General features: G+C 47.5%; 1 protein-coding gene across 2 annotated transcripts; it reads left to right on the forward strand.

Moving 5' to 3' along the window:
* Nucleotides 1-2536: 2536 nt before the first annotated feature.
* Nucleotides 2537-11521, forward strand: LOC119384935 (uncharacterized). Of its 2 annotated transcripts, none has more exons than XM_037652552.2 (3): nucleotides 2537-2899; nucleotides 6740-6949; nucleotides 11245-11521. In XM_037652552.2, the coding sequence occupies exons 1-3, from the start codon at nucleotides 2556-2558 to the stop codon at nucleotides 11405-11407; spliced, it is 717 nt and encodes a 238-aa protein (XP_037508480.1). In that variant the 5' UTR covers nucleotides 2537-2555; the 3' UTR covers nucleotides 11408-11521. The 2 variants fall into 2 exon arrangements, with proteins under 2 accessions (XP_037508480.1, XP_049270302.1); XM_049414345.1 differs by having other exon boundaries at nucleotides 6749-6949.
* Nucleotides 11522-11975: the final 454 nt, after the last annotated feature.

The raw sequence follows: 11975 nt of genomic DNA on the forward strand, positions 1-11975 counted from the left end.
CGAGTAACCTAGCTAAGGCCTAGCAGAAACCTGGAAGCAACCACATTAGACTTAATAATCGTTCAGTTTGGCCGTTTCAAGCCTTTCGCGACTTAGTGCAAGCTTCGCCAATTTTTTAAATTGCGCGCTGGACCCTCAGAACCGGCACTGCATGGTGACGTCACGGATAGCAAAGTATATTTTGCATTCTGGCCGTTGCGGCTCAGTAAATATACTTGAAAGTTTTGAAATACAGCCTCTTGCTTTTTCAGAGTGCGGCATACAGTTACTCTTGTCCGATAAACATTTGAGTCGGACCAAGTTGGCCGTGTAAGGATCCATGATGTCAAGAACGGGTGTAACGGCCCGTCACTTATCTCTGTGGTTTTTCGGGTTTATCAAGCGTATTCTCGCAAATGTGGAGGGAATTATTAATAAAGGTGCGTATGAAGCCATTTGGATTTTAAGGGGAAAGCCTTCGACGTCTACGTTGCAAGGTAGAGTGAAGTGCGAAACATATGGTCCATAAAAAGCAGTGAGCATGCCAGCTGCGCGTGTACTTCGTTCACTTCGTCTTTTCGGTGTTCGCGTAACTAAGAAAGGAATAATTCAGGAGAAGCTTGGAACCCTCTAAGAATGTGAAAGCGAAAGGGTATATACTCGGACCCTTAGGCAGTAATGATTGATGTGTGCAGTAGGAGAGTTGGATCTCATAGGGTGTGAATAAAAGATGCAATTAGACAGTGCAGTTGGCGTGTACTGATTTCATTGCAACTTAATAAGGAGAAAGTAGTTAGAGAGCTTACCTACCTTCACACACCTTAATGTACGCGATCGTGGTACACCATCGGTTCCATACGATCCTGACAACGGTACTTGAAAGTTCTACAAACATCAATTTAACAATTTTTAAATGTCAGCAGAATGCATATAGGATCGTGAATAGGAAGTTCTTGGAAGCCTAACAGAAAGTTTAACCAAATTTAAGTATAAAGCATGACAGGAATGCCGCCACAAAGTTCGACAGGGCTGCAGCACTAAGTTGAACATAAACTTCAACAGCACATCAGCAGAAAGTTTAACGCCATCAGTTTGATGCCATCAGCAGAAAGTTTAACGCCAGATCAACAGAAGGTCCAAGTGCGCTTTCGCCTTCGCGTTCTCAGAAAGTACTAAGCATCCCCAGTATTTTTTTCGGATCTGTTTATCGATAGCGCTATCCTATTCAGTTCCATCGCTAGTTTGGTTCCGCTTGGAATTGCTTTATGCTCCGATCGCTTAAGACATGGTAAACTACTGGCGGAACGAAGTAAATATATCTTTTCCGTATGGCGATGTCGACATATTGACGTACTGAGTCTTTATCTAAGGACAGCTTAAATTGTGCCAAGCCATAGTGAGCGTTTGCAATGAGTTGAAATTATTCTTTTGAAAGTGTCAGTTCACGAAGGGTGCAGGAGGTAACGGCACGCAGCATCTGGCTAAGATTGCTGCATCCACAGCAAACGTGAACTGTACGACATTTTAGCCTCCACTAAGGACCAGTCAAACTGCTCGAGTACATTCGCTTCGTGCGCACGTAATACAAGTTGTTATGAGTTATCACAATGGTGTATTTTGGGAGTGCCACGTTCAGCGATGACAGACCGTTGCTTGGTGAAATCTTATTCTCTGACGCTTCCATCAAAATTCTGGTGCACGTCCACTAAGATAATTACAGATTTTCTGTCCCCTTGCACGTCGAAGATTACCATCGGTTCTTGGGTGGCTGTGGTTGCCTATAAAGAAATGAAATAACCTCAAAGCGCTCTGCCTTTGCAAAATGCGCAGCGACGAACCGAGCCCTATTAGAAGGGTCACCTTTTTGTGGTATATTTATATTCTATTCGTAAATTTTGCTTGTAACGCCAACATTTTCGGGACAACTCTCTTTAACCTTCCTATGTAAACATGTGTCCTAGGGTCTATAAATTCTAATTATAGTACTCGTAACTAATTTAATTAGTCAATGTGTGTTAAATGTAGAGATCATTCCGAATGTATAATGTATGAAGAAATATGAATGTGACAAGATGTGAAACCAAGCAAATACATCGTGCCCAATGAAATCTATAATATGTTATGTCAACTGATGCAGGCTGTATTAGCCATCACAAAGTCAAGACTTCGTTAGCATTTTTGCCCTTAGTCTTTGCTTCCCGCACGGAAATCTTGTAGTCTTCCTGCAAATAAAGAATTTTCAACAATGTGCAATGTTCAGTGCGGTGCTGAAGTTGCCTTGTCAATAACGTTTGTTCGTCTGATCAGATAGTTCAACTGGAGTAATGCAGAGAAGATACGGTATATCTATGATGGGGACGAAAGGGAGGGAGTGGATTTGCAACCCCCATCTCGTGAACTAATCGACGTGCCTGTTGACCCCCAAAGACTCGCGACGCTGACAATGAACAATCAGACGCCACGCACATCGAAAGGTGACCGGGTGTCGTGTTCCCAGACAGGTCTCCCTCGTCGCCCAGTTATGACATCTGGCGCGCTTTGTTTGCGTCTCGTCTGCAGGACGCGAGGAGTCAGCGATGCGTCCCGGTCCGTCGGCAAGGTCCGTTGCAGCTCCGGTGGCCGTGGCATGCGCCGTGCTGCTCGCCTCGTTGCCGCCGTCGTCGCGTGCGGAAGCCATGACGGCGGAAGAAGGAGGCACCGCAGCATCGTCGTACGGCAACCGCACCCTTCTGGGCGGTGGCCCCATGACGCAACAGCCGGCCAACAGGGCGGCGCTCATGGCGACAGCCCTACCGGCTACTCTGGGACTCGGCGGCATACTGTACGGGCTGACCGTGCTGCCGGCGTTGCTGGCGCTCTTCGGCAGCGGAGGCGCCTTCCCACTCACGGGCCTGCTGGGTAGCCTTTTCAGGGAAAAGAGGTAGGCGGTTGTGGATAAATAGCACGTGTTCACTGTTTCACTAATATATCACGATTGGCACAATTAGGAAGGAGAAAGTAGAGCCAACTCTTCGACAAAAGGGTCTGTCTTCGTGAGGCATCGCCTGCCCTCATTGCTTGTTTTCGCACGATGTCAAGAACTGTTGTTTGATCGGAGTTAATTTCGTTCTTGAGGTTTTCGTCACGCACTCGCGTAGACATAGCCCAAGAAAACGAAAGCAACTCCGATAAAACAAAACTGGTTCACATCCTGTCAAGCAAGCAATGAAGATAGGCATTATAGAATAAAAAACAAACAAGAAAAAAAGAATGTAAAAATAATTAATTACATACTTGCACTGTGAAGTATACTTTTATACACGTTAAACAATAAACATTGACAGTGTAAACAATGCCATGAGTTTTCTTTTCAATGGGCTAACGAGTAACTTGTTTTTCACGGAGCATGGATAAACACAAGTGAGGTTATGTTTCGCACTTAACGTTAAGTTTGTCGTAATGTAATTCAAGCAACATTGATTCACAATTTCGAACACAAAAAATTAAAGCAGGCAGCCTGAACACACACATAGTAAACCTGCATAAGTACATCTGCATGCAGTGCCACTTGATCGAGAAACAGAAAATTGAGTGTAATGAGTACTTAATAACAACACACGTCTCAGTTTTAATATCAGCTGTTTGTCTTTCATTTCGCATATAGTTCTCATCTCGCATATATAGACGGATTGTGCGCATTTCGCGCACAATCCGTCTAGGATGACAAAAAAAAAAAAAAAGACGTGCCGATTGAGGCACACTCGAAGGAAGAAACACGGTGTAGCGTTAAAGAGCGCACGTCAGCCGGAACACGGAGCATCGAAGTGGGAGCGGAAGCGTCACCACAGTTTTCTCAGCCATATCATGAAACGGAGAAATGTTCTCTCTCTGCTAGCGCAGTGACCGCTCGCACCACCGCACCCTCTAACCCCCATATTGCTGCTACTTTTCGTGTAAAGCTGCGTATCTGTTACACGGCCACCACCGATCTCCATTTCACTCCGTTCGGCATTTAACTCCCTGATGGAGCATTACGAGAATGGAGTTGCTGCCGTGCTACACGGCTCGGTGCAAGCTTTCGATGGTTGCCGCATGGGGCAGAAACAGCGCTGCTGCGCTCGTCGAAACCTCAAATTTTTTGCCTGTGCAGTCGCCTTTAAAGCAACAAAAACGTTTTTTTGTGTGTTGATGAAGTGCTCGGAATCACCATTGCTGTCACAGTGCTTGTGCGTGCGCCTCACACGTGCAGAAACAAATATCGCGCGACGCTTCACAGCGGCGGCTTGGCGAGGCGTTGGTGTGGAGAGTACAAGCGCTGATGTCCGAAAAAATACAACTAAAGCTTACACTACGGGGCGTGAAATGCTACGCAAAAAATAGCATAGTTTTTAAAATTATAATTGAGCTCATTAGGACGATTTTTCTAGTGCGGTTTTCAGCGTAGCGGGAGCTGGCTGGGAACGAGAGTACTCCATCGAGCCGAAATGGGCATAACCGAACTCCCTCCACCAAAAGCTCCATTTAACTTCCTCAGCGAAATGGCGACCGTGTGACATGAACCCCATCTCCCTCGAGGAAAAGACGAGGGAGTTAAACGGAGTTGACGGGTGCCCGTGTGACAGGGGTAAGGCCACGAGGAAACAAGGCCATCATTGACCACACCATGACCGGACTGGAGAGGCGCGCCGGCGAATGTTCTTTCTTAAAGGAACTCCAGCGCGTCTCTCCAGACCGGCCGTGACCACACATAAGTCGGATGCATCTCTGTGGAGACGAACCCGACCACTCAGCAGACGGCTTCGCTGTTGCCACTGGACATCAGTGCTGTCAACCGCTTTCCAATAATTTACTACATCGCTTCATCAGCCACGACGATACAAGCATCAGGCGGACCAGCGACAATACCAAAACCGTCCGGGTAGCCCTCCAGAGTGACAGTGACAAATTCCCACGCGATGTCCGCAGTGCAGGCGGCGTGGAAGAGGTGACAAGCGAACGTGGTCGCGTTGACGTTCTGCGACAACGGGACGAGCCTCCGTGTTGGTGTGCGACCCAACTCGTGTTTCTGCAGCCTTGTAGGCGTTGTCCCAATCGGCTTCCTCGGAGAGCTAGAGCCGGCGGGTCATGACCAAGGGACGCGTGCAGCAGAACCACCCTGGCCAGCAACCATGCAATTGGAAGGACACTTGAGCTGCATGGCAGGTTTCGCATGATAATGAGGTCATTGGCCTTGGTTTAATGAACGGGACTTTGCTCGACAGAAGGTGAATGTCTCCGCAAGTGGTTGAACTGGCACTTGAGGATGTTGCTTCGACGGGCCAGGAAGCGTCTTCTTCCTAGGGTCCGCGGACAGGTCAAGTTTCTGATATGAGAGCGCGTCAAGTACGAGTGAAGCCGTGCTATCTGCGTGCCCGTGTGATGCTGAACTGGGGGTTGCTTCTCCGAGTGCCACAGATGGAAAGTGGTATGGACCTCGGACAGTCGTGGTCCTGTGTCGGATCTTGTGACTGAGCACGACATGCACCGCGGAAAGCAATCTGCAGCCGGTGTGTACGGCAGATGACTTATCCACGGCATCCGTTCTATGGGCCAGCTGGCAGTTCTATTCTGCCCTTCTTCGTCTGTTCCCGCGCTCGTCGAGCAAGTGCCAGAGCCCTGGTACTGGCCATGTGATTACAATATAAACTTCTTTTAAGGTTGTGCGTTGTTCATTCGTACTACGCTCCCGCTTCACAAAGTTTCTTAAAGCAAATCAGTGCTTATGTAACGCTTTGGAGCAAGCCCTTATGGCCCAAATAACTGAAGTGAAAGTGAAGTGCGAAGTTACTGTCAAATGAATAAGTTGCGACACTAAGGAATAAATCACGAGTGTGTCTCAAAATATTTGTTCCCTAACAACATAGCCATATTTTCTGTGCTTGGTGGCCACCAAGAGGCAAAGAGTAAGGAATAGATGTTCCAAGATTTCCTTTCAGTATTGGACGTTTAAAAGCTAACGCTGCAGTGCGTTTTAACTGCCATATTGAGGATGGCGGCTGCTCTCATTCCCAATAAACCACCATTGGACTGCTAGTTAAATGTTCCGCGTGTGCTCAAATGTTACACGTGTATACGAAACACATTTCGACTAAAAATGCCCTCGATAGCACCGAAGTAAGCTCACTGGCGTTCACGTACTATATTGTACGCACTGGGCTTCATACGTACCTCTCTCTTGGGATCTCATATGGGTTTCCCAATTCGACCAACATCACCGGACTCCCCGGTGTGTCTTGAAGAGGCATGACGATCCGCCTTTTACTGAAGGAAACACCTTAGGAGCCTGGCCTCCCAACTCATCAGGCCAGAAAGCCGCACGACCCCTCCTGCAGTTATTGAAAGCAACGGCCTTGAGCGAGCGCCTGTGATACACTGCACTGTGTCTGTGTTGTGAAATGTGTGCACTCATCGTTTTCACTTTATCTGTCTCTGTATTTTAACCCCATGTTCCCATCCCCATGTGTAAGGTAGGATACTGGACATAACCTACTTCCTCCCAGCCTTTCCTGCCTCCCTGCCTTTCCTGTGTTCTCTCTCTCTCTCCCTCGCTCTTTTGGGATCCTTGAGTGCCATTAAGGGCTCGAGTGGCGCTTATACAAACGTAGAAGCTGAAAAAAATTTGAGCCGAGGAATCCTTTCGGAGCAGAATAGCAGCGGGAGAAGCACATTTCTTCAGCGCCGATTCCCCAGTTTTGTGTCTGTGCTTACACGTTTACGTGCATTTGCCGGATGGGCCTCGGAGCATGCGCAGATCCACGTCCAGCGACGGCGCCAGCGCCAAGAAGGACTCCGGCAACCTGCTGTCCGTCCTACAGGAGGCGTTGAAGCGTTGGGACGGGGCGTCCGAGTCCTGCCGCAGCATGTTCGTGTGTCAGGTGGCAAAGGAGGCCCTGAACGCCGGATACCTGCCCGACATGAGGCCCTTCGACGGCATCTTCTCCCTGTTCTTAGGGTGAGGAAGACGAACGGTGGATAACTTTATGAGAGATTATTGTGTGACGCGACTGAAGTAAAAAAGTATCGGTCCAGCGTTAGATGCATGAAAGAGAGAAATTGGCATTCACCCTTTTGTAGTACGAAGCAACACATAAAATTCTCAGGGAATTCTTTGAGAGCAAGCTGCCCAGTTAAAAAAAAGTATTTTCCAAGGATTCGAATTCGGAAGCAACACCTCGCCGTTGCGGTGTCTCTGCTGTCTGAGCTAATTAGTATTTAACGCGGAAAGTTGGGCTAGTTGGTATCGAGCATAGCAGAACATGGTCAGTAGCGTAAAAGGAGACGGGTACGAGAAAAAGAAACAGCGTGGTCGCGTGCTCATCCTTCTTGTCCCCGTATCCTTTCACGCTAGTAATGTCCTATTATGCTAGCCAGTATGCTATAGCAGACTTTCTTGCGGGCCACGAGCCTGAACAGAATTTTGCAAACAGCGTAGTTTATGTGTGTGTGTGTGTGTTGTATGTGTTATGCGCTTATCAGTGTATATATATATATATCATAATCATCCCCAGCACCTGGAGAAGCATGTCAGGCGAATAGCCAGGCTAACATCTCCAGCTTTTTATTAAAACATTTCCCTCTCTCTCTCTATAGCAGACTGGAGCACGAGGGCGATTAATCGACAAATGGAAGCACATGGACCATGGACATGACAAATTAGTTCAGCGAAAGCCCACAAGGCGGAGGTAACTTCCATAGGCGTGCGCACAGGGGGGGGGGGGGCAGGGGGGCGGCCGCCCCCCCTATTCACCTAAGAGTCAATGTACGGGGCAGGTGAATAGGGGGGCGGCCGCCCCCCCTATTCATCTGCCCCGTATATTGACCCTTCTAGTCACCTAAGAGGGGGGGGGGGGCAAAATCTGCCCCATACATTGACTTAGTATAGGGTGGGGGGGCGCTGCGATGAACCTTTGCTCCCCCTAATGGGGAACCCTGCGCACGCCTATGGTAGCTTCATAAAAAAAAGCCATTCCCGCTTATGTAGGCTCAAGCTCAAAGGAAATCCGCAAGGATATTTGCAGTTTCAAATTTATTTCGATTTCCAAAAGAATGAATTCAAACAAAGGAATATGCAGAAGAGGGTACCAAGATCAGGAGAACCCCTACCAAGACCAGAACCCCTTTTACATGACTGAGGGAGGCAAATTACAAAATGAGCAGATAAATCTAGGTTAAAATAAAACAAGTGAAAACGTAACCAACAGGAGAATTCGGCACATTGCACAACATAAGTAATATCTGAGAACGAGAAATGAGTAACCAGTTCATCAATGCAAAAAGCCATATGGTAATGGCATAAATACTTGATAGAGAAGTACAAATTCGAGCGCTAAATATATGCAGAAATGTTTAACGTCAACACCAATAGCGTATCACTGTCATATAATAAATTACAAAACTCAATAAAACATCACAGCTATTTTAAGGGTAAAACAATGAATACGACAACATCAAATTTTAATTTTTTACGAAGTAAGACTACCAGCTAACTTTTTTGGATCTGATATCGCGTAACTCAACAAAACGATGGTTTAAGGGAATACGGCCGTTCCATGAAGCGAAGCGGTTTTCGTGCCGTCAGTTCTCAAAACGCGAAAGAAGCGTTGAGAGCACAGCAAATCAACAAGCCGTCTCCTGATGCCTGTCGGGATAGCCAACGCGCCAGCGAGTGCGCCCTTCGAGCAACGCTGCCCCGTCCCCTCCCCTGGCTTCATGCTCCTTACGAAAGACAGGCGGGGCGTTTACTCTATGCTTGATGAACAATCGATGGCAAGCCTCACACACGGGGTGATGTTATAACATGAGCCCTCCGTGCGGCGGAAACGGCTGGTTAGTTTCATCTCCCAGTGCCTCCTTGCATCTCCACTTCAGCCGCGTTCGTCGCCAGAGCTCGCGAGCTTTTAATCGCGTGTAGAACATACAATGCGTGGGTTGACGTTATAAATTTGGACTTTATACGGAAAGTGACGGCGACGGCGACGCCAACGGCAATAACGCGTCGAGTCTGTCTCAATGAAAGAACAATAGAGGTCAGCAGAATCATCGTCGTCTATAAAAACTGACCGGCGGGTAAGATGCGTCTGCATTTATACATGTAGCGTCGTACATTCCAGCGTTATTGCTGGTCCTCGAGTAAGCTCCACAATTAACTGAACCGCTCACATCGTGCGCGTGCGCACAATCTGATAAGAACTCTTCAAAACAATGGTGAATGTACATTTTGGCATGGTCTGCGCCGAGTGGTCACAAAGCATGTGTCATCTTGGTCACAAAGAAATAAAGAAATAGGCGTGCGCGGCAGTATGTTCACGCTATCATTACCCTCGGAATATCGTCTTACTAGAATTTTAGGGTGCTCGTTACACTTTGTTTTAGGGGCGAAGCACCTTAGGGTGCTCGTCGTGTCGTGTCGTGACGGTTCATTTGCTTAGCGCAAAAGAGGGCACCACCGCCTCAGCGCTCGCAGTGCGGCGAGAGAGAGCGAACGGCGCGCGCTGAGGCAACACCCTGTGTTGGTTGAGGGCGCCACCACCTCAGCGCTCGCCATGTGGCGAGAGAGCAAACGGCGCGTGTTGACTATGGAAGCGCTTTTTCTGCGATGAACGCTGAACTACCAGCTCGCAAGGAACGAGAACGCGCACTCGCCCGCGAGAGACAACGCAGACGCAGGAAGCGTCTGCTAGCGACTTTCTTGATTGAAAAAATCACAGCATATCCACGGAGTGAATGATGATGAGTGGGCGAAGCTGCGGAGGTTCATCGGTAAACCGTGAATCTTCCGTGAATTCTGCCCAGTACGTCATCACCGACGTGAGATCGGGCGCGTTTATACTAAAGGTTCGATGAGTTATGACGACTTGCAGCTCACTTTAATTTTACATGTACGCTGTGAATTTTCATTGTTTAGAAAACCATTGCTTTAGAAAACATCTGGCGTCTTTCGTTAAGCAGCTGGCGTCTTTTCGTTTTGCTTTAGAAACATCTGGCGTTCTTTCGTTTTGCTTTTAGAAAACATCTGGCGTCTTTCGTTGGTTTATTTCATCAATCAACGGCGTTTTGAACAAAAATTTTTATTGTTTAATCACGCACAGGAGAAATCTCACCAGGCACTACCTTGGAGGTAAACAATGGCTGCTAATGGGAATGAGAGACAGAAGAAGTCGGCTTTTAGCTAACACTTACACTTCTACTTCTACTAACGTTTCCTACTGGAACATGCCAATGGCTGCTAATGGGGAATGAGAGACAGAAGAATTCGGCTTTTAGTTAACGCGCACGCTGCGAATTTTTTATTGTTCAACAACGCACAGGAAAAAATCTCCCATCGGCACCACCTTGGAGGTCAAGATCTGGTACTAGCGTTACGACTGGTTACGCACTACGACTACTACAACTACGAGGGACGAACGGGTGCCGCCTTAAGGAGCTTCGCCCCTAAAAATCAACTGCTCGCGCTGCACGACCGTTCACGAGCCACCGCGTATATATAGGCACTGGATCTTGACCTGCAATAGTGTTGGTGGAAGATGTCTCTTACGCGTAGTTGAACAATAAAGATTCTCAGCGTGCACGTTAACTAAAGGCGGACTGCGGGTCTCTGGGCCGAATCTCTCTTCTGTCTCTCATTGCTCGTTGCTAGTGATTTTGCTGTGTGAAACATTGGCGCACACTGCATACTCGCCCCTGCTCAGGTTTCACGTTAGTGGAGCTGAAAACACCCCTCCCTATATGCTTCGTCCCTCCCCAAATGTTTTTGTTAGTCAGCGCTCGTCCTGTGTTTCTTCGCTTGTGCTCCGTCTGCTTTGGCGCAGTTTTTGCCGTCCAAAAAGTATAACGAACTATCTTAACGAACCACACTTAACTTGTGTGTACCGTGTTTCTTTGGAACTTGTGTGTACCGTGTTTCTTGTTGCTCACATGCTGGTAGCATGTGAGTAACATGCTACCAGCACTGGTCAGCAAAGGCTAACCTTGGTTAATGTTGTCTAAATGAATGCTGTTGTTGGCTCATCGCCACCCAATGATTAAGCTGTCTGCTGATTTCTTTTCCTTTTTAAAGTACTTCAGTAGTATCCATAGCCAAGTAACCCAGTTGATGCTGTTTTACCACAAGTGACCCTTGCGTTACAAAACACCATAAATAATCATCAAAAGTAATGCAGCGCTCCACCCTACTAATGATCGTCAAATTACATACAGCAAATTGGACGAGCTGGTAAGTTAACGTTCGTTAACATGTTCTCTTTGCAGGGACTCTGGAAAGTCCCCGTCCACCAGCAAAGACGCCAAGGCTCTGTTTCCGCACCAGGTGTTCTTTCACGCGATGCGGGACGGTTTCCGAGGTTGCAAGGCCAAGTACGACTGCGACTCCCCGCTCCAGCCGCCACGGTACCCGCGCACCAGGAAGCCGTGACACCCCGTGGCTGTGAACAATCATCATCAGCATCGCCTACATCGGTGGTAGAAGAGACGACGAGTGTGTGTGTACGCTATTTATTCGCAAGAGCGCCATTCCTGTTTTTACGTGTCCTGTTTTTATTGCCCCTCATGCTTGAATCACCTGAAAAAGACCAGGATTATATCATTTGTCGTGGACTTCAACGCTTTAAAAATTCTGGTTAGAAAAAAGTCTGTGAAAAAAGAACGATATTTGGGTGGCTTGCGTGATACCAAATAAAATGTTGCCCTACCACGCATTGTAAAAATACAGTATTCTTTCTTTGAGTCATTGTATGGGCTGTGAAAATATTTTTAGGCATGTGCACTGTGGGTAAAATGCGCCCCAAGAAACTGCTGTCATTGTCACATAACCGAAAAAAAATCACAGTTTCGCCGCACAGGCGAAGCAACGAATGCGATAGCAACAAAGTGGAATGTTATACGAAGTAAGGCTAGCAGCAAATTCTTTTGGACCCAATATAGTGTAAATCAACAAAAAAGAGTTTCAGGGAATAAGGCCGCTCCAGGGAACAAAGCGGTTT

This window comes from Rhipicephalus sanguineus, chromosome 3 (assembly GCF_013339695.2).
Source record: "Rhipicephalus sanguineus isolate Rsan-2018 chromosome 3, BIME_Rsan_1.4, whole genome shotgun sequence".
In the NCBI taxonomy this organism is placed as follows: Eukaryota; Metazoa; Arthropoda; class Arachnida; order Ixodida; family Ixodidae; genus Rhipicephalus; species Rhipicephalus sanguineus.